The 25,855-nt window shown below is 35.6% G+C and overlaps 1 protein-coding gene and 1 long non-coding RNA gene across 3 annotated transcripts; one reads left to right on the top strand and one right to left on the bottom strand.

Moving 5' to 3' along the window:
• The first annotated feature begins 823 nt into the window (after positions 1 to 823).
• Positions 824 to 17,656, top strand: LOC147831885 (uncharacterized). Its single transcript, XR_015520194.1, has 4 exons — positions 824 to 960; positions 1,106 to 1,189; positions 5,703 to 5,871; positions 17,539 to 17,656. It is a non-coding gene; the product is annotated as an uncharacterized LOC147831885 (long non-coding RNA).
• Positions 17,657 to 19,361: 1,705 nt separating this feature from the next.
• On the bottom strand, positions 19,362 to 25,692 carry barhl1b (BarH like homeobox 1b). 2 transcript variants are annotated; one of them, XR_015519593.1, is made up of 4 exons: positions 24,480 to 25,692; positions 22,655 to 22,877; positions 20,724 to 21,647; positions 19,362 to 19,829 (listed from the first exon to the last, which is right to left on the bottom strand). XR_015519593.1 is itself a non-coding variant. In NM_001018132.1 (3 exon segments), coding segments are annotated over 3 exon segments (972 nt in total). In that variant the 5' UTR covers positions 24,934 to 25,029; the 3' UTR covers positions 21,318 to 21,352.
• Positions 25,693 to 25,855: the final 163 nt, after the last annotated feature.

Here is a 25,855-nt window from a genome sequence, read left to right on the forward strand (position 1 = left end):
CTCCAGGAAATCAGGTTTCTCCCACAGTCAAAAGACATGCGCAATGGGTGAATTGAATAAACTAAACGGCCGTAGTGTATGTGTGTGAATGAGTGTGTATGGATGTTTCCCAGTACTGGGTTGCAGCTGGAAAGGCAACCACTGTGTAAAACATTTGCTGGCAAAGTTGGCGGTTCATTCCGCTGTGGGGAACCCTGATGAATATACGAACTAAGCCAAAGAGAAAATGAATGAAAGAATGAAAGATTAAAAAAATATTCAAACATATCAATATAATTTTGATGATTTTATTTATTGATGTAATGCTAATCAAATTATTATTAATAATATATTAATATTTTTCCATAACACTATACATAATAATATTATTTTTATTATTATTAATAAAAAAATTGTACACTGGAAAATTGTATTATATTATATTATATTATATTATATTATATTATATTATATTATATTATATTATATTATTAAATATATTCTTCTAAATACCATTCACTACTGACAAAACATATGAAAACAATAATTAGGCCTATCTGAATTATTATCGTAGTTAACACTTTCCTTTTAAAACTGTGATTGCAAATTCAAATGCCATCTCATTGTACTCTTGAATTTCACCCCTCTGCACATACAACTGAAGAGCACAGTAAAACACCTCATATGCATTGGCCACTGCATTTCTCGCAATACCCATCAAATCAAGAAGTGTAGCTTCAGCGAGTCACTCTCTGCCCCTTTTAAGTGTCTGTTTTTCTTCTGCCGGGTGTGAGAGGCTCTTGTTTTATGTCATGTCTTGTGCTGAAGTCTGTGGGACTCCAAAGGGACTCTCACCTGTGTGAGGAGAAGCTGTGAACTCTTCAAACCGACAGGGAGCTTTGTGAAGACAGGCATGAAGAGACTGAACCCATGCACAGCACACGTCACGGCCCGTTAGCAGAAGCCCAACACGCTAAACAGGTTAAACTGCAGCGCCTGGCACAGACTATTTTATTGATAACCATTTGAAGCCTTTTTTCCCGCCCGTCTGAGAGTCTTACATGCCATCTTGCTTTTCCATCTTTTCTGCCGTTTGCCACTCTCAACTGACTTCAAATGTGGGAAGCCGACAGAGAAGAAGCTGCCATTGCCTCTTTAGCGCCATGAAGATCTGCATTCTGATCTGCCAGACAATTCACGTCTCTCTGAAGTATGTAAATATTTATAATATCAGCTTCTCTGATGATCAAGTGTGCGTTTGTTAATAGGGAATCTACGCTGTGGCTTCCCCCACAAATTGTCAGACAGCGTTACTGCTGCTTTACTCTAACCGCGAGTGACTTGTTGGAAATAGGGAATCTCTGTCAGTGTAAGCTTGGCTAATCCTTTCCTTTCCATCTTTCTTTCTTTACCTAGTCAGAGGCCTCCCGTCATTTTAGGATTGATAACCACCTTGTAAAGTCAGTGAAAAATGGCTGTTAAATGGAAAAATAAGGAATTTACCAGCAACTGGGTGCCTGATTGACACATTTACTGTACATTTATTCATTTGCTTTTATCCAAAGCGAATTATAAGTGAGGTGAATTATAAGTGAGAAGAGCAGCTGTATATTAATGTTATGATGAGTTTAGATTATTAATTAATTAACATTAATTAATGTTTTTAAGTTAGGTGTAAAAAACAAAACAAAATGCAACATAGGCGCACAAAACATAGCCCTATATACATTTCTGGAGATTGCAAATTATGTATCCAGAAGTATGTATAGCTAGTTTGTCTTTAAAATGAACGCTACATGATGGTATGATGCTGTTCCTTTTCACGCTACCAGCTGACAGCTTACCTTTGTATGGACGGCTTTCCCGCTGTTATTAGTTTGTCCAGTAGTTCGCCATGAATGTCAGCAGACTTATGACATAAGGGTTCGTGTGCAGAGGCGCCCCCAAGGGGTCACCCCTGTGGCCACCCCAATAGAATTTAGTTGTTGATATTATTAATTTAATGTACTTACATACATTTACAATATTTCAATAAGTAAATAAATTAATTAATTAATTAAAAAATGCGGCCATTAAGTTATTGTTTGATCAGCGCCACCGATGAGGCTGATTCACTGAGATTGCACACTTTTTATTAAGAAATTATTATTTTTTAAATGAAAAGTTATAATAATATTAATAATAATAATAATAATAAAATAAATAAATAAATGCATTTTGAAATCGGGTTTTCAGAATCTAGTTTATTTAGCAACTGCAGTATTTTGCTGGTTGACTTAAAAGGGCCAAAAATCTCAATGATTTTTCGGGTGTATTTTGCAAAAAGGTACATCAAAACAACAGTGTGTATTAATATATTGGTTCTCAAAAAGGAGCATGGATAAATAATAGTATTAGGGTCTGTAAGTGTGTGTGTGTGTGTGTGTGTGTGTGTAATGTATTTTTCTTAGTTTGTTAATTTGTTTGTTTTATTATTTGATTTATTAATTCCTTCATTAATCTCCTTTAATTTTAGAAATAGCATATACTGTATTCTGTACAATAAAAGTATGTGAAAAATAACTTACCTGAAAGGTGTTTTTAAAGTAAGCTTAAATTGGTTTTTATTTGGTTTGCACGTGTACTTGCTGAATTATTTCAAGGAATAAACTGCAATATTTCAAGACTTCATTATTTAATTTACCAGAAACAAAAATATACCATTACTCATTATTCACGATATATACAATATTCATTATTGTTTTGTGTGCCAGCCCAAGATTTGGTATTGCTTTACTTGGCCACCCCTAAGAAAAATTTTTGGGGGCTCCACTGTTCATGTGCGGTGAAGAACGGTTCCAGAAAGCAAGTAAGACAAAAACAGAAGCCAAAAAACATGTAAATAACACAGTGAGAATGTGGTAAAGTTTGAAAATGTGGTATAAATCAATCAAAGGCTTTTTTTCTGGATTGCTTTTTAAAACACTGTGGTTGAGTTTAGAGAAGTGGGTAGGTCAATCGGTGCTTTTGAAAACACTATTGGTTGGGTTTAGGGAAGGAAGAGGGTGGGTCAGTCAGTCAGTAGACAGTGGCCTTTGGTAGATTTATACCAGAACAGCAGACGTGAATGGCACTCACGAGAGAAATTTGAGATCTACAAAAAGTGTACACAGCGGCCTCTGGTTGATTTGTAAAAACAAAAACTGCAAAAAAGAGTACCTCCTGGGACATATTTGGCACTCTCCAGAAATGTATATAGCGGTACGTTTTCAAAATGAACCTGGGTTGCAAAAATCCCACTGAAAATCTAACTAAGATAAAAAAAAGCCCACTCACCTGAATGGAGCACACTCAAAATTGCACAAAGTTTTCCAAGAAGCATGGGGTGCTTGTAAGGTTCCTGGTGCATATGGAGAGGAATAAAGAGTGTCACTTATTGATGGTTAGTTAAGCCTACTAACTTGTATGAAGCCAAAAAAATAATAAATTAAATGTTTTTCCAAAAACATAGAGTGGTGATAATAAAATGTCTGGTGGATATGGAGTGTAACCTACAGGTAGTTTGTCAAGCAAGTCATCTGTTTGGAGCACACTCATAATTGCACAATAACTGGTAAGTCTCTGAAAGTGTTATTTTGATCAGCATTCTTTTTTAATTGTTTAATTTAAGTGTTTTATACTAAAAGATATGTTAATCCGAGGTAACAACCACTGAATAACACTGGCTCATCCAGGTACTTCAAATCATCTTGACTGTCAGTCAATAGTTTCACTCCGCCTCTGTTTTTGACTGTTTGACACCATCTAGTGACTGAATAATACGTAGGTTAGTGTTCGCTCTATCAGATTCATTCAGCCATTTTCATAAACTTTACCTTTAATTAAATAATGAATCAATTCAGAACAATGTTTTTAAAAAGGGGAAAGACATTGTGTGACACTGGTAATGGCAGTTTCCCAGAGATGGGTTGCGGCTGGAAGGGCATCCGCTGCGTAAAAACTTGCTGGATAAGTTGGCGGTTCATTCCGCTGTGGCGACCCTGGATTAATAAAGGGACTAAGCCGACAAGAAAATGAATGAATGAATGGTAATGGCAGATAGAAGAGAGAAGAATGTCATATGTACTGTCCTGCCCGTAGGCTCTGCATTGGAAACACATATACCCACAAAAGGATTAACTGGTTTATTAGTAATCAGATGCAAAGATTATATAATAAAAATAAAGCTTTCTAAATGTATATAGGTTTTTAAAAATCTAAATATTCAAGACTGTAAATATATAGGAAGCTAATAAGCATTTTATTGTGTCATCACTATACTGAAAGGGTCTATTCTTCTAACTGATGCTCTGTATTTTTGCTCTCTCACATACTATTTTGCTATTCTGACTACACTTATTTCTGTCTTTGGTTTAAGTGGCATAAGGTGGTAAGAAAAGTACAGCTTTTACACCATCATGCTAATAATGTTTTTTTAATCATCCAGCAATTCTGCATTGTAAACACTGCTTTACATATAGTATATAGTGATATTTGTAGGATAATGAATATGAAAAACCCATTCAACCCATGAATAAATTTATTCTGAATATGACAGTATGATTAGTTTACATGAGTTGCATATAGAATATTTCTTTAATGTTCATGTTTTAATTTTTATAGTACATATATTAATTATTGGCACACTTCATTATAGCCCCACATAACATCATGTGACGTTCATGTATCAACATACAAACTGTATATTTTTACATTCTTACAGTACCATATGCAGTTTTAGTTGTTTCACAAAAGCTCCAGAATTATGAAAGTTTATCCAAAACTGAAAGTTAAGTCATCATTTCTTTACCATTCACTTGTCACAAAACTGTTTGAGTTTTCTGTTGAACACAAAATAAGTTATTTAAAACAAATGTTGTAAACCCATAACTGTTATCTTCCCTCTATTTTCATTTTTCCTACTGTGGAAGTTGCAAAATAACCAATTTTGTGTTTAACAGAAAACGGAAACTCATAATAGTTTGGAACCACTTGAGGGTGAGTAATTTTTTTTCTTTTTGGCCAAATATCCCTTTAATTATTGGCCATTCAATATTATGCAAACAAAAGTCAGAGGGTACAAATGTGGGAAGCCATAATGCTCATTTGCTATGTGTGAATAAATCCTGTCATAAAATGTGGCAAAAAGTCCTAGAGACAGTAATAGTGTGATTAAAGTGTGTACATGTCAATATCGCAATATTATGAAGTGGCTAAAATAGGAATGCTTTACATTGTCCTCACTTCATGTGACTTTAGAAAGTACTTGAAATTTTCTCACACTCAAGTGGTTTTAAACTTTTATGTATTTCTTTTTTCGGTTGAAAACAAAACTAGATATTCTGAAGAATGCTCAGAATGTGCAGACATTGGCAGTATGGTGGTATGAATGACAACAACAACCAAAGAAAAATTCTGGAAATCATTGGCTGCTGGTTTACAATATTCTTCAATATATCAGCCTTTGGGCTTTGTGTTAAAAAGAAATTCAAACAGGTTTAAAACAAGTGGAGGGTCAATAAATGTTCTCATACATTTCATTTTTGGGTGAACTACCCCTTAAATATAATCAAACATTTTGGTTTACACGGTAGATTCTTAAAAAGAGTATTGTCTTAATCATGTTAATGATGGAACATTGTTGTCCATGCAAACACACTGAGCGTTGGCTTGGCTAATCTGCTCTCTTCTCTTTCTCTCTTCAGCTGGTCAGGCACTCCATCATTTCCCTGTTAGCCTCTGCTCTCTGCACTGGCCTGAAGTCATGGCTCAGTTAGGCATCTGCCGGACTGTTCCTGAGGGTCCTGGGTGGAGAATGAGGAGTCAAGGGTTTGCTCACTGCATGGAGAGTCCATTATGAGCCATTTGAAACAAGTAAATAACACTCAGCATGCCTTTCTACTTCCTCTGCTCAACCTCTGCGGCCCACAGATGATCTCGGTCAGTCTTAAGGTTATAAGTGTTGTTATGCATCACAAAAGTATATGCTGCTAAAGAACTAAAAAGCATCAAATGAATGTAAATAGATGTGCAATGTGTCTCCCCTGTGCGAATATTAAACAATTTCTAACAAAGCATCTTCATCACACCTGCTGTTTTGACACTTTTAGTTTTAAATCAAGCATATATTATCTATCTATATGTTATCTAAAATTTGCAGCATGTTGGCACAAAGGTTAGCACTGTTGCCTTACAGCAAGAAGGTCAAGTTGGCATTTCTGTGTGAAGTTTGCATGTTCTCCCTGTGTCAGCGTGGGTTTCCTCCGAATGCCCTGGTTTCCCCCACAGTCAGAAAACATGCATGTGAATTGAATATACTAAATTGTCCGTAATGTATTAGTGTGTGTGTGGATGAGTCTGTATGGGTGTTTGCCAATACTGGAATTGTCATTCTGCTGTGGCAATCTCTAAAATAGAGACTATGCCGAAGGAAACTAATGATGAATGAATGTTGTAAATAATGTATTTATATATATATATATATATATATATATATATATATATATATATATATATATATATATATATATATATATATATATATATATATCAGGTTATTATGGTTTTGCATTTTTAAACTACTTTTTATTTCGTAATATATTTTTTAAATTTGCTGTGCAGCTTAGTTTAGTTTTAGTTCATTACATTAGTGGTTTGTCAGTTTTAGTTTTTGTATTTGTTTTGTGAATACATATATATTTAGTTTTTTTTATATTTAGTTTCAGTTTTAGTTTTGGTAAATCTAATTTATCAGTTAGCAGAACACGTCCAGTGTCGACCAGAGCAAAGTGTAGTGTTTGCACAGCTTACTGAAATAATAGTTTGAAAAAAAAAAAACAACAAAATCAAAAACCATACAAATTCAAAAAATGTCATAATTTATTTATATTAATGATCATACTGTATATGTAGTTAAACATGCCTAGATTGTATCTTTTGGCAAGTGAAGAAAAGTTAAAACAAATTTGATAGAGAACATGATCTATAGGTCCTTCTACAAACAGCGGCAGGCAAGATTAATTCTGGAAAAGATCATTTATATATTATTTATTATAATACATATTTTTGCTAGTTATGATTTTAGTTTAGTTCTCAGTTTTTTTCAGTGACTGTTAGTTTTTTATTTTAAATTTTTCCTATTTATTGTTATTTTTAGTTATTTTATTTCAGGTAACTAAAATGTTTTTGACCAGTAGTGTTATTTGTAGTTTTCATTTACTCAAATAAACATGATATAAATATGATGTGTGTATATTCCAGGGCAATTAATCCTTCATTCATTCAGCCTACTCCCTTGTTTATCAGTGGTCACCACAGTGGAATGAACTGCCCAATCAAGGGGAAATATACTCAACATGTAAATATCATTTCAAAGCTATGAGTCTTTTCCAGTCTTTGACCAAATTTACTTCATTAATGTTAGCCCACTCCTTTGATTCTTTCTGCTTATAAGAGGTTTAGTCACTGTAGTTCAACTTTTCTCTAAATGCAGACACAGCAATGAACCGTTGATCAATTCCAGCTGAATTCTTAAACAAAAATGTCTTGTCATCTTAAAAAGGTATAATCCCCATATTTTAAATAAACTATTTGAACAAACAGCAAAAAAAAAAAAAAAAAAAAAAAACATTTTTCAAATGTGTATAATGCATTGATGTAAGATACAGCATAGTAAGGGTAATATAACTACTATATAACCTCATGCAGTAAAGCCAAGCCAACTAGCTTTCTTGTTTTGTAAGTGGTTCCTGCGAGACAAGTCTAATCCCAGAATTTTTATTACAGATGCTTCATGCATCATGTGTCTTAAATTCCACAGCTGCCGGAAATCAGAGATTTGAGTTTTGAATCTAAAAGTTTGAAATGATGGTGTGTGCGTGAGTTTTATGATGGATTTACTGTATGTAAATACAGTACTTTTAGAAGCTTCAAAATAGAAGCCACTATCCAACACCATTACATTTCAATTCAATTCAGTTAAGTTCGTGTTTATTTCTATAACACTTTTACAATGTAGATTGTTTTAAGGCAGCTTAACATAAAAGTTCTAGTCAATTGAAAATGTGTCAGTTCGGTTTTCAGAGTTCAGTTCAGTTCAGTCAGTCCCTTTAAGGCAGTGGTCACCAAACTTGTTCCTGGAGGGCCGGTGTCCTTCAGATTTTAGCTCCAACCATCATCAAACACACCTGAACAAGCTAATTAAGGTCTTACTGGGTATACTTGAAACATCCAGGCAGGTGTGTTGAAGCAAGTTGGAGCTAAACCCTGCAGGGACACCGGCCCTCCAGGACCGGGATTGGTGACCCCTGCTTTAAGGCTAGTCATTTCACTTTGAAAAGCCTCTCGGGCAGTATGCTCGGGCACTCTGTTTGAATGGAGAAACATAAAATTCTCCAAAACTACTTGCCAAACTTACGATTACATTTCATTTTAAGAATAACCAATAAAATTAAACAACAACTGTCTATTTAGTTTCATTTCTAAATGTTCGTATCACACAAAATGTGCAGAAACTCATGTCTGGTCAGAGCCTCATCTCCGGCTAAATGTCATTTTATAGCGATCGCTGTTTGGCTACTGTACTAGAAGGTGGGCTTTATTTACTACATAGCAATCGCTGATTGACTCCTGTACTAGCAGGTGGGGCTTCATTTGCCATATTGACAGTGACTTTTTTCCCTATTCAAAAGTATACGAGTGACATGTCTTGTGTATTCTATAATCTTTGGTTCAGTGTGGTTTAAATTTCATTGCTGAAAGTCCAAACACTGAAGAGCAAATCCAGCATTGAAGATTCAGAATAAAATTTAAAACTACTCTGACTGTGTTTAACAGACTGATGTAAGTCATGTACACAGAGAATGGTTTGAGTGTAAGTAAAGCATGTGGTGATTTTCAGTTTTAGTTGAACTGTTCATTTAGCCTGATGAAAAGTGGACCATTTTGCAGTTACCCAAATCATTTTCTAGTTAATTGTGTGGTTTAAATCCTGCATTATAGTGACATTTTAAACATTTCTTTGCTGGATTAGCTTGTCGCATGGTCATCAAACCACATGTTTAGATGTACCAAAAACATTTCCCAAAGATTTAAATTAAAGAAATATGAAAACAATACTTATTTTAAATTACAAATTTCTTACATCTTATACTCTTAGAAAAAATATTCATTCATTTATTCATTTTCTTTTCGGCTTAGTCCCTTTATTAGTCTGGGGTCGCCACAGTGGAATGAACCGCCAACTTATCTGGCATATGTTTTACGCAGCGGATGCCCTTCCAACTGCAACCCATCACTGGGAAACATAAGAAAAAATAGCAATCTGTTAAAGTTTAAAATTAAAAACTGTAGCCTACTGTCATTTATTAGGCAAATAACAAATTGGCCAGCACATACAACTTTCCTCATTCAGAATTTGGGCGCCAAATTTGGCACTTTAGAAAGGGAAGTTACACCAAAGCATAAGCCAACACAGGATTCTGTTTGGTCTTAAAGCCTTGCTTGATTGGTTATTTTCATAGGTATAGTTTACAATTATGATAGCATAAATGAGCTTATGTATCCCAGCAGGCACAAAACATCATAAGACGTTAATATTAGATTAGATTTAGGTCATGACGTCAGGTGAACAAAGTTCAATGTCTTGCCAGTGTCAAGGACAACGTTATTTTGATGTCCAATAACGGTCATATTTGGTTGATTTTAGGTTGTGTTGGAAAAAGGGCCCAAAATCCAACATCTGATAGATGTCACACACTGCAAAAAATGCTTTTCTTGCTTAGATTTTTTGACTTATTTCTAGTGCAAATATCTTAAATTTCTTATATCAAGAAGCATTTTCTAGACAAGCAAAACATAATGTCTTGTTTTGAGAAATAATATGCCAATATTAAGCAAGTTTTTCCTTAAAACAAGCAAAATTATCTGCCAATGGGGTAAGCAAATTAATCTTGTTTTTTCTTTTGACGTAAGATTTTTTTTTTGCTTACCCCATTGGCAGATTATTTTGCTTGTTTTAAGGAAAAACTCACTTAATTTTGGCATATTATTTCTCAAAACAAGACAATATGTTTTGCATGTCTAGAAAATTCATCTTGATTTAGGAATATTTAGATATTTGGACTAGAAACAAGACAACAAATCTAAGTAAGAAAAGCATTTTTTGCAGTGCAGTGGTAAAATCCACACAACTTCAAGGTGTAACATGATTAGGCGTTGATGTATGATTTATTTTAAGTTGATTTTAGGTTGAACGTTAGACATTGACATGGGCCTGTTTTTATGTTCTGACGTCAACCCGATTTTCACTTCCAAACAAAATCCAACGTCCCCACAACTTTGGGGCACAACGTCAATATGACGTCCTGTGCCTGTAGGGATGGTAGCAGCACAGTGGCGCAGTGGGTAGCACAATCGCCTCTAAGCAAGGAAGTCGCTGGTTAGAGCTTCGGCTGGATCAGTTGGCGTTTCTGTGTGGAGTTTGCATGTTCTCCCTGTGTTCGCGTGGGTTTCCTCCGGTGGCTCTGGTTTCCCCCACAGTCCAAAGACATGCGGTATAGAAGAATTGGATAGGCTGAATTTTCCGCAGTGTATGAGTGTGTATGGATGTTTCCCAGTGAAAGGTTGCCACTGAAAGGGCATCCGCTGCGTAAAACATATGCTGGATAAGTTGCTGGTTCATTCCGCTGTGACGACCTCTGATTAATAAAGGGACTAAGCCGAAAACAAAATAAATGAATTAATGAATAATAATTATTATTAGTGTTCTTGTTTTAGTCATTATTTTTTACTCATTAAAAGCTCAATTATACTTGAAACATGCTAATTTGCTGAAAAGAGACAGTATGTAAAGCTGCATTATGCTTGAAAATCTTTTTTTTTTTCGTCTTTGACCCACATTTGTATGTACATACTGTATATATACATAAGTATCTAAAAAAAATAGAGCCATTCATATATTACATTCGTCACCCAAGTGTCAGTCTGGCACTCCACACAGCCGCATTCTACACAATAACACAAAAGACGAAAAAATAAAACAAATACAAACACATTGCCCACCCCTCCCTTTGCCCCCTTCCCCCTCAGAAAGCCAAAATGCATTCTCCTGCCAGGCTTCACACAGAAGGCTGTTAAAAATACATGTATACCCTTCCTCATCCTTTATTTATACCTATTCCTTCCTTTATGTTTATGAGACTCAGGGGCTCGCCGGGTCCACCGATCTGACCCAGGGGTGCACTGAGGTTCTCCAGAAAGTTCCTCTTTCTCAAACCTAATCCACTTTAAATGAGCCCAAACACAGAAGAACTACTTCATATGTACATACTGTATGGTGGGATTGGGACAGTGTTGCAGTAGTCGAAATTCCGAGAGGGTTTTCTAGTAGAAAAACCAACAATACTCATTATTAAAGATGTTGGTTAGTTCACTGTGGAATGAAAATCCGGTCATCATTTACTCATACTAAAGTCAATTCATACCTGTTATACTTTTGTTCATGTTCAAAGCACAAATACATCTTTAGGTATTCAGTGAGATCTGAAATGTATCTGTCCCAAAAGTAAATTCAACCCAACTTTAAAATAAAGATATCAAAATATACAGTAGATCTGGAGTTTTTTTCAAATCATCTAAAGAGATACAATTAATATATGTAAGAGCCATATTTTATTGTTTATTGTTTAAAGTAATTATCATAATTTTTTTGTGTTATATAAAGTGTTCTTGTTGATATGTATGTCATGTACTTTCAGTTACTTTTCTACTGCGCATGTGGCACACATGAGTGTGATGTGAAGGTGTTGGAGAGCACAAGCTTTTGACCGTAAAAGTGTAAAATTGGTATCACATTTCATCAAACTGGAACAAACAAGTTGTATAAGAGTGGATTTTGACCAAATTGACACGTGTGGATGTCTGATGTATTAGATACAGAGAATTGGAAGGACTAATTTGTTGTGATCAAGTGAAAGAACACTATTATGCATTACAATTTGTGAAATGATTATTAGAAGGTTACATGTTCCCTACACTATATATGATGGATATTTCATTTTGGTACATACACTACTTGTCACAAGTTTGGGGTCAGTTTCTTCTTTTTTCTAGTTTTTTTAATATTATTATTCTGCTCATCAAGGCGTTATTTATTAAATGTAATAAAAAAAAGGTAAATTCTTAAATAGGCGAAGCAGTGGCGCAGTAGGTAGTGCTGTTGCCTCACAGCAAGAAGGTCGCTGGGTTGCTGGTTCGAGCCTTGGCTCAGTTGGCGTTTCTGTGTGGAGTTTCTGCGTTCGCGTGGGTTTCCTCCAGGTGCTCCGGTTTCCCCCACAGTTTAAAGACATGCGGTACAGGTGAATTGGGTCGGCTAAATTGTCCATAGTGTGTGTGTGAATGTGTGTGTGTGTGTGTCCCAGATATGGGTTGCGGCTGGAAGGGCATCCGCTATGTAAAAACTTGCTGGATAAGTTGGTGGTTCATTCTGCTGTGGCGACCCCGGATTAATAAAGGGACTAAGCCGACAAGAAAATAAATGAATTGTTAAATATTTATTAAAATTGTAAATAACTGCTTTCTTATTGTATGTTGTTTCAAATGAAATAATTACTCCAGTCATTATTGCTTTTATTACTAAAACCCTTAATAATAATAATAATAATAATAATAATAATAATAATGATGATGATGATGATGATGATTTCTGAAGGATCATGTGACTGAAGACTGGAGTAATGAAGCTATGAATTCATCTTTAAAATCACTGGAATAAATGATTAAATTAAATGATAAACTACTTTTAAACAGTTATTTTATCGTGCAATAACATTTTACAATTTGTACTGTATTTTTGATTAAATAAATGCGGTCTTGGTGAGCAAAATAAGCTTGTTTTAAAACATTTAAAAATCATACTGACTAGAATTGTGCGATTAATTGTAATCAAATCGCAATCGCCATTTGAAACGTTGCGATTAGTTAATCGCAGTAGGCTGCAATATAAAAAATATGTACATTTGAAAGCAAGAATAGCAAATAACATCTGTGGTGAAGCGCTTCAATACCAGTCTATATGCTTTGCAGACATGGTATCGGTTGTCGTGCACTATGCAACATTACACAAGAAGAAACTATTAAATCTTATGTCACGACGTACATTTGTCATTTACGACTCCCCATGACACCCTACGTGTCAAGGAAATCGCGCCGAAATCGTGTGATCTGACCGGGCTTTATAATTAGCCAATTGAGTGAGCACACTTTCATTCTGCCCAATTAGAATTGCGCAACTGAACTATGCCCACAATAAAAAAAAAGGAAAACAAACAAACAAACAGTGCTGACAAGCGGCATGATGGCGTGAATGCTTCTTAATATCACTAGACAGATTAATATCAAAGAAAAACAGCATTTGTAATATAAGAGTAAGTTACAGACACCGAACAAAAACAGGTATGTTTTGTATTGTTGCCATGGCTTACAGATTATTGAGCTGAAGCTTAAATTAAATTCTAATTAGCTTGCAGTTTGAATTTATTTATAAATCAAATCGCAATCTCAATATCTGTCAAAAAGAAATCGAAATTAAATATTTTCCTCAAATCTCACAGCCCAAACTTTTGACCTGTAGTGCATATTTATAAACATAAGATCGTCTATACATGCTTTACACACAAGAGCAAGCCTCATTGGTTCTTGCAAAAACTTGAATGTGTCGTGTGACACACAGGAAAAGAACCACATTGGTTCTCGTGTAAGGAAAGCATTAATGAGCTTCCATGACCAACTTTGAATGATCGTTGACTGATTAGTGTTTATAGGTGACTGGAAATGGAACAAAGAGATCATGATGTGACTTCAGAGGATTTGGATTAAACCAAATGAATATTGTTGGATTAATTTTATGATATAGAGTTAGCCCTCTATTACAAATATTTCTCAAATTATGCTAGAGCAAGGAATTTTTCACAGTATTTCTGATAATGTTTTTTCTTCTGAAGAAAGTATTATTTATTTTATTTTGGCTACAATAAAAGCAATTTTTAGCAGTTTGAACAAACCATCATTACACAGTGACTTGACTAATTACCTTAACTTGCCTAATTAACCTAATTAACCTAGTTAAGCCTTTAAATGTCACTTTAAGCTGAATGCTAGTATCTTGAAAAGTATCTAGTCAAATATTATGTACTGTCATCATGGCAAAGATAAAATAAATCAGTTATTAGAAATGGGTTATTGAAACTATTATGTTAAGAAATATGTTGAAAAAATTGGGGGGAAATATAGAGAAGGGCTAATAATTCTGACCTCAACTGTATATTAGAGTTGTGTAAATCGTCTATCAATTAAGAGACAGAAATCTCTCAGATGTTATTAAAGATGTCTTCACTTGTGTTGCACAAAAGTCTTTTTATGTTTGTAACGACACAATCCTGATTGAATGATGGCAGAATTGTCTTTTTCTAGCCTGAAGGTAGATTTTAGTTTAAACCGTGGTCCTTTGTTATTTATAAAATGCAAGTCACCATCAGTTACAAAACAAAATGAATACCTGTGGCTAATGATGATTCACTGAGGTCTTATGAAGAGAAATGATTAGTCTGTGCATATTAGACAACACATTGTTAATAATGCAAACACCATGTATCCGCCTACCAGATTCTTTCAGTCTTCCAGTCAGGATCTGCTCTGTATCTGCAAATCCACACTTAAATGTAAGAGAGATTGAGCTTGTGGCCATTGGCTTTGAAAGACCACCGTCAATAAGGCAAGCACCTTCCATCATCATCTTTAAATCTAGATTAAAGACTTTTCTGTTCTCAAAAGCATTTGAATGATTGTTTTTGGAGTTGAACTGACCCTTAAAGTAAATATCTATTTGTCCACAGTGTTGTTTTTCTCCCATCCATCAGGTGGCAGTGTAGAGCGTGAGGGTAATGGAGAGGGTGGATGTTGTTAGAACTGTCTATGTCCTCCAGGGTAGTGAATTCTCCCATGGGACAGTCCTGCTCTTGTTCGCTCATCTGTGTGATAGAGGGGGGGTTACGACAACATACGCCCTTATTGATTAGATAATCATCCTGTCACCTAATACCAGTGTTCTTTACATCGGCCCCTGCTGGGACCAACATCACTGTTATCTCTGACTGCAGGGGATTCTTGCACATTACTGTATGTCCACTGCGCTTTTCCAAGTAGACCGTTCTGTCTTCTCATGCCTTTTTTTTCCCCTCTACCCAGACTACGAGAAGAGTGTTTTCATTATTTGTCGAGATTGGTATGTCAATCCTTTTGCCCCTGACCCAAGTTTAGAAATGCTTTGGGTTTTATTGGAGGAATGATTACTGAGTTATCTTGGAGGCCTTTCTACCTCCACCCTTCGTATACCTTCAGGCAAGGATTGGATTTGATACGCAGGACTGTACCTTGGGAGCCGCTCGCTGTCTAGTTTCTATATCTTTCTATTGTTTTGCTGTACCTCCTGTTTTTCTAAATGTTTCTGTGTGTTGCTGATTCAGATTTTGTACAACTCCATCTGTCTTCCCCTGCTTCACTCTATGGCCAGATAAGTTTATGCAGAGGACAAATGTGAGTGAATGTGTCCCAATCACCTTCCCCTGAGGGTCACGGGTGTCCTGACCCTGCAGCAGGTGCCACTGATCCTGTTGCCCAATTGCTGTCCCAGTTTCCAGATCTCCGTCCAAACATCCAGGATGATTATGTAGATTACTCATAGTGGGCAATCATGATAAATATTGATTTTTAAAAAATGCATTGAAGTTGATCATTTTGGACAGATTATTTTTATTATTTCACATTATGCAATATTATATAAATTAAAATTATTATTTTTTTACAGTTTTATGCTGATAGTATATTAAATGCTACTAAATAGTTTTTTTTTATATCTGTTTTTAATAACCCTTGTTAAAATAAAATGTCAAAATATTGGTAAAATTATGAGTGTAACATTTATGCAAAAAATAAACACGTCCATTACTTTTAAAACAGGAAAAATGATTACGATAATATTCAAAATATTAAAATATTTACATTTATATTCAATATTGCATTTATTTCTAAGTTTAGGAAATCTTTATAGTATAAATCACTCAAAAACCTCATTTTGTTTTTGGTCCCTTATTTACATATTAATATTTGTAGTATTACACGTTAATATTTGAGTAAATTGAAATAAAATCTTGAATCTGTAAGGTTTAACTTAATTTATTTACAATCGTTTTATTTGTCTGCTACTGTTTTTGTTCAACTATATATATATATTCATCTGACTACCTATTTTTTCTGCTTAATGTTATATCTACCCATTTGTCTAATATGTTGATTAGCATACATTTATATATCACATCATATTTTCCATTAATAAATTATATCTAATTAATTATACACAAAGCATTGCATATGTTTTATTGTCTTGAAAAGAAGTAAATAAAGGACAGCTGTTTCCGTTCCTTACTGAATTTCATCTGTTAAACCAAAAAAGGCAGTCGTCAAAAAAGACATGGGAAAAAGACAGTCGGCCAAATCACGATGCAAATTGCACTTTGATTGACTCTTAATTTCATCTGAAGGCTGTTTTGTTTGGTTTTTATTCTGAGTCAATGAGCTTAATCAGAGTCACTGATCCCGCGGCTCTAAGCTCTCCGTGTTGTGTTTTTGTTTGTCGGGAGATCAGCGAGACTCTATCCGCACTTCATTAACCCTGAGCCGGGGACAATCCGCGGTAAGAGCCGAGGGATTTACCACTATCCTTTCACATGCAAAAATCTCTGCGTCTATTAACAAGACGGAGGAGCTTTTCTTGCAATCAGCTGCTCACTTCGCAAGAATAACCCTTTTCATAAATATTGAGGGGGGTCAGAGTCTCCTTTGGATCATGTGCAGATGTGATGATTGCAATCTTTGATCTGAATTCATGTTGTTTTACGTATACGTTTGAATAAAATCGAAGCAATATTAATGAATGTCTATGATTCTGCTTTTTTTTAATGCTAATAATTCAGAGTTATTTCAAATATGGGGGAAACTAAATACAAACCTAAATACTGGGTTAATTTAATTATATCACTTTGTGTGATAAATATTGAATTTTATTATTTTGTAAGCTATATACAGGTCAAATATGAACTTTAATGTAGCCCTATATTAATTTTAGCTCGGGTTTAGTTTAGGTTTGTCCATATTTTACTCTGATTTGGGTTAAATAGCGCAGATTTCTTAGAATATATTTTGTAATATTGCTATAAAATTTTATCATTGTTATATGTACATTATGATTTTTTTTTTATTCTTGTTTAACTTTGCTTTGTCAATATCCTACTTAAATGTGGGTTGAAATAGCCCAGATTTATTTAGAATGTATTTTGCATTATTGTTATTTTGTTTACATTGTTAATTTTGTATTATTGTGTTTTTCTTTCAGAAAGATTTTGCAAAGTACACAGCAAACTAAATAAATCCCACCTCAACAAGCTAATAATAATAATTGAGTGAATTGTTTTTCTCTCTTTCCTCTAGTGGTTTATGGACAGGAGCCCAGCAACGAGACTGGAGATGACATGTGCTATGCGAAAGTTTGCTGCAGGAGCCCGACTGATCACACGTTATCGACGTTCAATTAAAAGCTATTAAGGTCTTTTGTCTGCTTGTTAATATCCCATTCAGACGCCCTGTCAGAGCGCTCCCTAAACCCTGAGCTTTACGGACCGGTCCCATGGTTGGGTTAAAGTCAGTGTTAGGCTCGCGGAGGGGGATTGAAGGGGGGCTCCTGTCGTGCCGCTGACCAGATGTCCCGTCGCTGAGCCGAGTCGTAGTCCACGCTGCCCGGTGACCAGCTGTTGGGGCCGCTTGGCAAAGAGCAGCAAACCAACACTCTCAAGAAAGTATATGGAAACAATCCATTTCCAAATGGGATCATTTAGGGCACTTAAACAATTACACACTTAGGTGACCATTAATATTTCATTCACATATTGTTTATGAAAACTAAACGACACAGCGCAAAAAAAAAGAAAAGAAAAAAGAAAAGTGTCAGTTAAGTTTAACATGAGACAATGGAGGCTGACAAGTGTTGAGTGAGAGAGACTCAGCCTATTTCCTTTTTATCATGCTGCCAATAAAGTGAACAAGTGTGTTGAAAGCGGCTCGTATGATTCACATCAAGAATGATATTTAAAGTGTGACCTATTAATAAGAGGTAGTCACGTTAAACTTTAAAATATGAAGGTAGAATTAAGTTGCCTAAATCTCCAGGCGTTTCTGAAAGGTTAGGGGTGGTGAATGTTCACTTTCCTTGGGTGCGACATTCTTATTAACTTTTTTTTCTCTCCGGCAGGTTCGACAAATTAAATCCACGATGGTAACCAAATAGTGTGAGGTTTGCGCAAAGTGTCTGACAGTCGTGTTTAAAATTATTCAAACACATTTGCCAGCAATAGCCTTTTCTGATCTTGAGTTTTATGATATTGCCATCGCGTTGTTTACGTTTATTTTCATAAGCAAACTTCTACTTTTTAATTAAATTGCTGTGTAAATCTGGACACATTAATAGCGGTGGCTTGACGTTAGAGATGTATTTATTGGTTTATTTTCATTTTGTCCATAATCTTTTGTTTCATTTAATTATTTCTTATAACTTTAAGACGAAAACATTTAAAATAAAACGAAACTTTCACATATGGAATATTCAGCAGTATTTAATACGAGTATTTTTTTCACATCACGTTAATATAAATAAAACCCATTTAGAAAATTATACAATCATTTAGTGTTTGCCCACTAGAACCAGGAATTACAAACATTAAATTATTTATGTAGAATTACAGATAAATTCTGGAATATCTTTGAATTACGCAAAATGGAATGATTGAGTTATAGATCCGTGTACAGTTGTTAAAGAGCCAAATGGTTTTCTTTTATGTAGCTACACTCTTAAAAATTAAAGTTCTAAAATTGGTTGTCACATGAAAAAGCATTTTGGTTAAAGAATCAAACATTTATGAAAAAAAAACAAAACATGTTTGTCTTGTTGTGAACAATATTTGTCTAAAATCCTTCCCCCCTAATAAAGGAGCTTTTGTGGAATTAAATTATTTCATTAACACAAAGAAACCTTAATTTTAAGAGTGAAATCAAACTAGCATCACTAGTCGCAGGTATGTATAGTTTTGTGCAATAAATAATACAAAGATTGTATGTTATTGTTGCAATGTACTCGCTTTTTTAATGAGTAAGTGTGGCACGCGCATTATCCACCGACATATCTTCTATATTGACTGTTAGTTCAGTGTAATTGCGTTGTCTGTATTTGTATAGGGAACATCCACATTCCCAGTCAGTGGTAAATTAATGAAAGATCTTTATTAGCACATTTATAAAAGTAATTCTCCTTGCTTGAAGACCACCCTCCCCCGCATATCCAGCAGTTTTTAAGAGTTCCCAAGAAGTTCACACCGCTAAGCACACGGGGGCACGAACGAAAATCATTTGGAATTACGAGAATCAGTACTTCACAAATCATTATTCTCAATATACAGCTTCACCAGAAAGAATGACAAGATATTTCAACGGCTTTATACAGAGTTATTGCACAATGCCTGGGCGAACACTTGGCGCTTCCCCATCAACATCAAAGTGATACTGCTGGCAGTTGTGCAGGAACACAGAAACGTTAAAAGCAGCACAAAATAATCGATCATTAATCGATTAATAATCCATCACGTCCAGTCTGTCTGCTTGTTCATTTAAGTGTCAAACAGAAAAAGTGACACTTCTTCATTAAAGTTTCTTTTCCATTTAGTGGAGACGCTCTGGGCTGCGTTTCCCAAAAGCATCGTAAGCCTAAGAAGTTCGTAGAAATGATCGTACGACTGATCTTAATATTACGGTCTGTTTCCCAAAAGCATCGTAACTTAAGTAGCACTTGAAAATCTTCGTGGATCTACGAGTGCTCTGGAGTAATCGTAAAGCCTTAAGTGCATCGTAAGGAGACAGAGTTATGAGGGCACCTGCTGGACAACCGGCAAAATGCACCTACAATTTACTTCTCTTCAAAGTCATTATTCATTTTATTTGTACGTATATCTCTATTCATTTATATTTTCTACACATTACACAATTCAATATACAAATAATAATAATTAATAATTAGGCTAAACTTTTCAAAAATAAATGTAAGAGCTTATTTATTTATTTATTTATTTACTTATTTATTTATTTTGATGTGAGATAAGCAATTTTTGATAAAGAAATTGATAAATAATTCTACTTAATTAAGGTTTCATATAAATATCGAAAATGATGCTGATGTCATTTCCGGCAAGGACTGTTAGAATTAGTTTTATGCGAGATTGGAGCAAGACAGTGTTTTTACAGTACGACATTTCCAGTTAATTTATGTTTTTAAACTGGCTCAAAAATATTTTTTTTTATGTTATTCGAGTTGAATATACATTCACACAAGTAGAAGAAGAATTATATGGATTGCTATAACATGTGCAACAATAACGAGCCATTCTATAGCGTGACATTTCAGCACTTAACAAACGGATAGCGACTCCTAAGTTGCACTTAAAGCTGGGCTACGTGCAATTGTGTTAAGTGCATTTTTGGGAAACGCACGTGAAACAATAACGAACGTTCGCAAAATGACTCGTAGAAAACGCTCTTAAGTGCTAAGATCAATCGTTATCGGGAAACGCAGCCCAGATTTGTCCTGTGCTGCACACGTCACCTGTTAACGTAAGGCTTGGAACTATGATACAAAAAGAGGGACAAAATCGAAATTTGTCTTTTAACATAAAACAAAATATTCTTATTTACACCTCTTTTTCTTTGTACATTTTAGAGAGTCACAACAAAGCCCACGATTTATTAACGTGTGACCTGGATTTGATTTCAGGATATTTAAATATGAATCTACCATTTAAATATAATTTGCGTCAGGGACTCACCTAGAATTCACATTTGTAATACTGAAGAGTTCAAAATAATAACAATAACAATAATAATAATAATAATATTAATTTGTCAAATGAACAAAGTGTCCCTTTAGTGTCAAGTCCCGTTATTGCATTAGGTGTATAACGGTTTGTTTTTGTTTTATTTTACAGATTTAACATTTGGGATAAACAAAAATATATATAAACATATAAGTAAAAAAACATAAGAAACATAAATAATTAAATAACTTAAGCCCACTTGTTTGTTCTTGTGGCCTCATATATATCTTCAATATTTTGTCACCAGTAAAATAGTCTTGTTTTAATTTGTTTGTTTGTTTGATGGTGGAGTTCAAAGCTGCCAAGTATTAGAAGAGTCTGAATTGTGCCGTTCATCGCGGTGGTGTCGGTCTGGGCAACACACCGGAGAGGGGGGGCAGAGGCGGCGGCGGCTCGCTGGCGCCCTGGAGACCATGCAGGAGAATCCGGGGAACAAGAGGACGCTGCAGCGCCGGCGGGGGCGCCGAAGGTCCCCTGTATAAGTAGAGCGCTGCTCCAGGGTCCAGATTCGACACCAGGCTTTGAGGGTAGAAATACGGCGAAGGGAACATCCTTTGCAGCGCAGAGTAATTTCCAGCCTCCGCTAACAATTCCAGTCCGACCGCCGTTTGCCTCTTCCACTTAGTCCTTTTTTCCCAGGGAGAAACAGGATGTTGTTAGTACAAAAGATAATTAAATGTAAATGATTTAGCAATCAGCAGTTTATCTACTAAGTCATAAAAGCTGCACATAACAAAAAGAAAATAGTGGAAAATGCTTATTATTGCACGACAATTCGCAAGAGAAAAATGAAACCCAGAGTTTCCTTAAAAAAACTGACAAATCAATGATTTATCTCCAGTTTCCAGGTATCAGCATTAATGTTACTTTTAACGTCACAATTCAGTAATAACATGATTATCATTAAGGGTTAAAAGAACAAAACAGAAAAACTAAATTTTACACCTAAAAGGCTAATAAAAGTGACTAACTTAAATGAATGTGCTGAGAGTTTTTTTAACGTGTATTTTAACATTAAACAACTAATTCAGCAATTCAAGGATTGCCCGCGTCATTAAAACGTTGAATAATTAAAGAATGGATTAAATGTTGTATATTCATTTCAAATCTTTTAATTTGGCACATAATTACAGGAGTATAAAAATAAGCCATGAAACCACGTGTAGAATAACAATAAAACATATAACATGAGTAATGTTTTGCTTTTATCTGCAATGATTTTCGTGATATTTACAAAATATCTTTCAAATAAATTTTTCCATGTTTTTTTAAATCAATTTGATAGCTGTGTAAAATATATTTATTAGCTCCTAATATTTTTTGCTATATTAATAATAGTATTTACTCTGCAGCATTTCCTTCTTTTTATTAAATCAAAAGTGACGCAGCAACGTCATTTGACGTGTTTTATTGTGTTTGGCAGGAGAATACTAAATCAAAGAGAAAATACACTGTAGGCCTATATATAAATAAATATTTGAATACACTGATGAAGTACATTTTTTTTCCAAATAAAACGAATATCAATTTAGAAAATTAATTTAACACCAAAATATTTACCATTAAATTTCTGCAGCATGTTTAATAATGCATGGGATGTACACAAATGCGTTTCCAGTTGACCACATGCTCACCTCCTGTTCTGGTACCAGGTTTTGACCTGCGTGTCGGTCAGGTTGAGAGATGCTGCCAGCTCCATCCTGTCCTGCACGCTCAGGTACTTCTGACGCTCAAAACTGCGCTCCAGCTGGGCGAGCTGATGGTCAGTGAAGGCGGTCCGCGCTTTCCGTGGCTTCTTCAGGCGAACCTGCGGGCTGTCTCTGCTGCTCGAGATCTCCCTGTCGCCCTCCTCTTTTACTAAAACAACACAAGGGCACTGATTAGGCCATTTTAGCACGAGTTAGTTAGCCTGTGTATTTCAGCACATGCATGCACCCCATTTTGACAAGTCATGTTATGGCGTCAAAGGTTTCCACACTCTTGATGGCCTCTATAATGTTTTTTTTTTCTCCTCAGAATTTGTGATATTTAATTCAACCTCTCTCTAAACCAAACTCTTTTCTCTCTGAACCCAGAAAGAGAGGGACACGACGCGAGAGACCTTGCCAGTCGAGTAGTTGAGTCGTCTCTCAAGGAGCACAATAATCCGGCTAATTGAGCCACAAGGGATGGAAACCTTTCAACCGAGACCGGAGAAACTTCACAGGGCCGGGGATAAGAGCGAAATAAAGAGCGGACCGACCTCGTGCGTTACAAATCTGATTAGCACTGGGACAAATTGCATCAAATCCCCGAAATATAAGAGGCTAGAAAGGCAAAAAAAATCAAAGCGGCGCACACACTCTTTACAAGCGCTCTGGAGATGGAATGGCTTTGATTTGGAGAGCATTAATTTTGATCACCGCGCCTATAGAGTTGCCAAGCTAATAATGTTATGATGGGAGAGAAGAAATATATTTAGATTTCTTGCTGAAGGTCTATTGGCGAATACACGTGACCCATCATGCCCTACTTCCACTAAGATTGTGATGATAACATTTTGAACAAATTAGCAATCAACAACTACAATGCCATCTTCAGCCTAGGCCAAATACACACACCAACATTACCACAAAAATATAAATAAACATGTAGGCTACATGTATTTATTTATTTATTTATTTATTTATTTTTTGTGACAGTAATAACGACAATAAGCAATTGATTTTCTGATTAATTATCTTTTCTACATTTTCAATATTAAATTGTTATGTATGATTCGCATCTTGACATACTTAATATTAAGTAATAATGGTCTGATAATAATAAGAAATGGTCTGTCGCAGAAAGAAATGTTTTTCCAGATTTAATTTAACATGAAGAAATCCCTAAAGAATTGTGTTGCTTTTTTTCTTTTTCAACATTCGTTCTGCATGATTTAACAATAAACAAGGCACATTTGACGTATTTTACTTTATAATTTGCTTTTATTTTAAAAAGCAAAATAAAATATACAATACGTCTTATATGTCGTGTAATAATTTATGTACTGTAAACAAAAAAATCCCTATTAATGCATTTAAGAGAAATTCATTTATCTTATATTTATTATCAAAAATACGAGATACTTGTAAAATGTTGACTATAATATAAATATGCTTTATTTTTCTATCTATCTATCTATCTATCTATCTATCTATCTATCTATCTATCTATCTATCTATCTATCTATCTATCTATCTATCTATCAGTGGCCATTCAAAAGTAGTAAACAAACAGTAAAGTGTGCAATTACGAAAATTCCATTGTAACAGAATCATTGTAATTTTACATGTACGTTTAATTTCTAACCCCAGTTCTTTTAGCAATATAGCCAATGTCAGCAAAGGCATGACTGGACACTGTAAAATGCAAACGGCAAATTATAGTTCCCGTGAAATAATTTTAAAATGCCTCTTAAAAACGAGTTTGCATTTTTACCTTTGTATTCACTGTCTGACGATGAGTTACTGTGGATCTTTTCTATTAAGTCGTCTGCGATTTTAGATGCCAGTCTCCCTGCCTCCTGTGTCGGCTGGCCGTTGCTGGAATAAGGAGCGCACGCCGCTAAAGGTTTACAGTCAGCAAGAATGTCTCTTATTAAAAAGGATGAAGTGACAGTCCGAGGTTGCGATCCAGCGGAGATCGGCCCGTGTTGCAAATGGGACGCGTAAGCGAGCGGGTGACCCTGTCTCTGCGCCGCATCCTCAACGCACTCCCGCCTCGGGGACGGAGGAGAAGAACAACCGCTCTCTAAGTCTGACCTGGGACTGAACTCCAGCGGGGACCGGCATTCCCCAACCAAGCTGTCCCCTTTCGAGATGACTGGGCTTCCGGGCCTGTGGGACAGCAGGGAGTCGATTCCAAAACTGGAGCCGTTGGTGGACGCTTCCATCTCCACACTGCTGCTTGCGTGAAGCCTCTGTTCAGATTATCATCTGTATTCAACCAAGTTCTGCGTGAATGGCGCTCGATTTAATAGCGGTCTATCCAGGAGGAAAATCCAAAGCAGAATCGGAAATGAGAAATATTCATCCCCTGCTTGAGAAAAAAAAAACTTTCTTCTTCCTTGAGGACTTTTAGTTTAAGTTTAAAAAGAAAAGGGAGGTTTCTTTAGGAGGTTTTGTGTGAAGTACAGACCGAGCCTGCCTCCAAAAACTCCTCACTCCTCGAAAAAAAATCAATACAGCCTAAATATACTCTCGGATGGCAAATTTAATTAACACTTTTTAATCCCGGTGTTTCCTGAAGGCGCATCGACGGTAGCTTGAATTATTTATCAAATTATTTAATAAAAAAGCTGTTCTGAAGTAACAGTGTTAGTGTAAAACCACAAGGTAGCCTACTTAGAGGGCGCGCGCATTTCAGCACCACGGACAGAAGCAAAGCGGCAGCAATTCGAGCCTCGCGCCTATTGAGCAGCTGAAATTTTCATCAGTTCAAAGGTAGTTCGCTGTGGCGAGTAAGAGTTGAATCCGGATGGAAAAGGCAAGTGCATTCTGTGCCAGCGCAGGTGATGCAATGCGAAATCGTTGGACGGTGGAGCGCAGAAGAAAAAAAACGCTGCGAGAAAACAGAACCGCAAATGAGGTAATGCAGGTTAAACAGACACATTGGGGAAGGGAAAGTCGGATAAAGCCTAACAAATGAACTTGTGCACAACTCAGTGGCTAGGTTTTTAAGGGCACCCCTTCCACGTGAGTCCCCAGCGACTCGCTTCCATTGGTTAGGAGGTGTTTTGGGGTGTTGACTGGCTCGCTAAGAGGAAACCGGACCCCCCCACGCCCAATAAACCCCTCCCCACAGGTCGCCCACTT

This window comes from Danio rerio, chromosome 21 (genome assembly GCF_052040795.2).
Source record: "Danio rerio strain M-AB ecotype USA chromosome 21, GRCz13ab, whole genome shotgun sequence".
Classification (NCBI taxonomy): domain Eukaryota; kingdom Metazoa; phylum Chordata; class Actinopteri; order Cypriniformes; family Danionidae; genus Danio; species Danio rerio.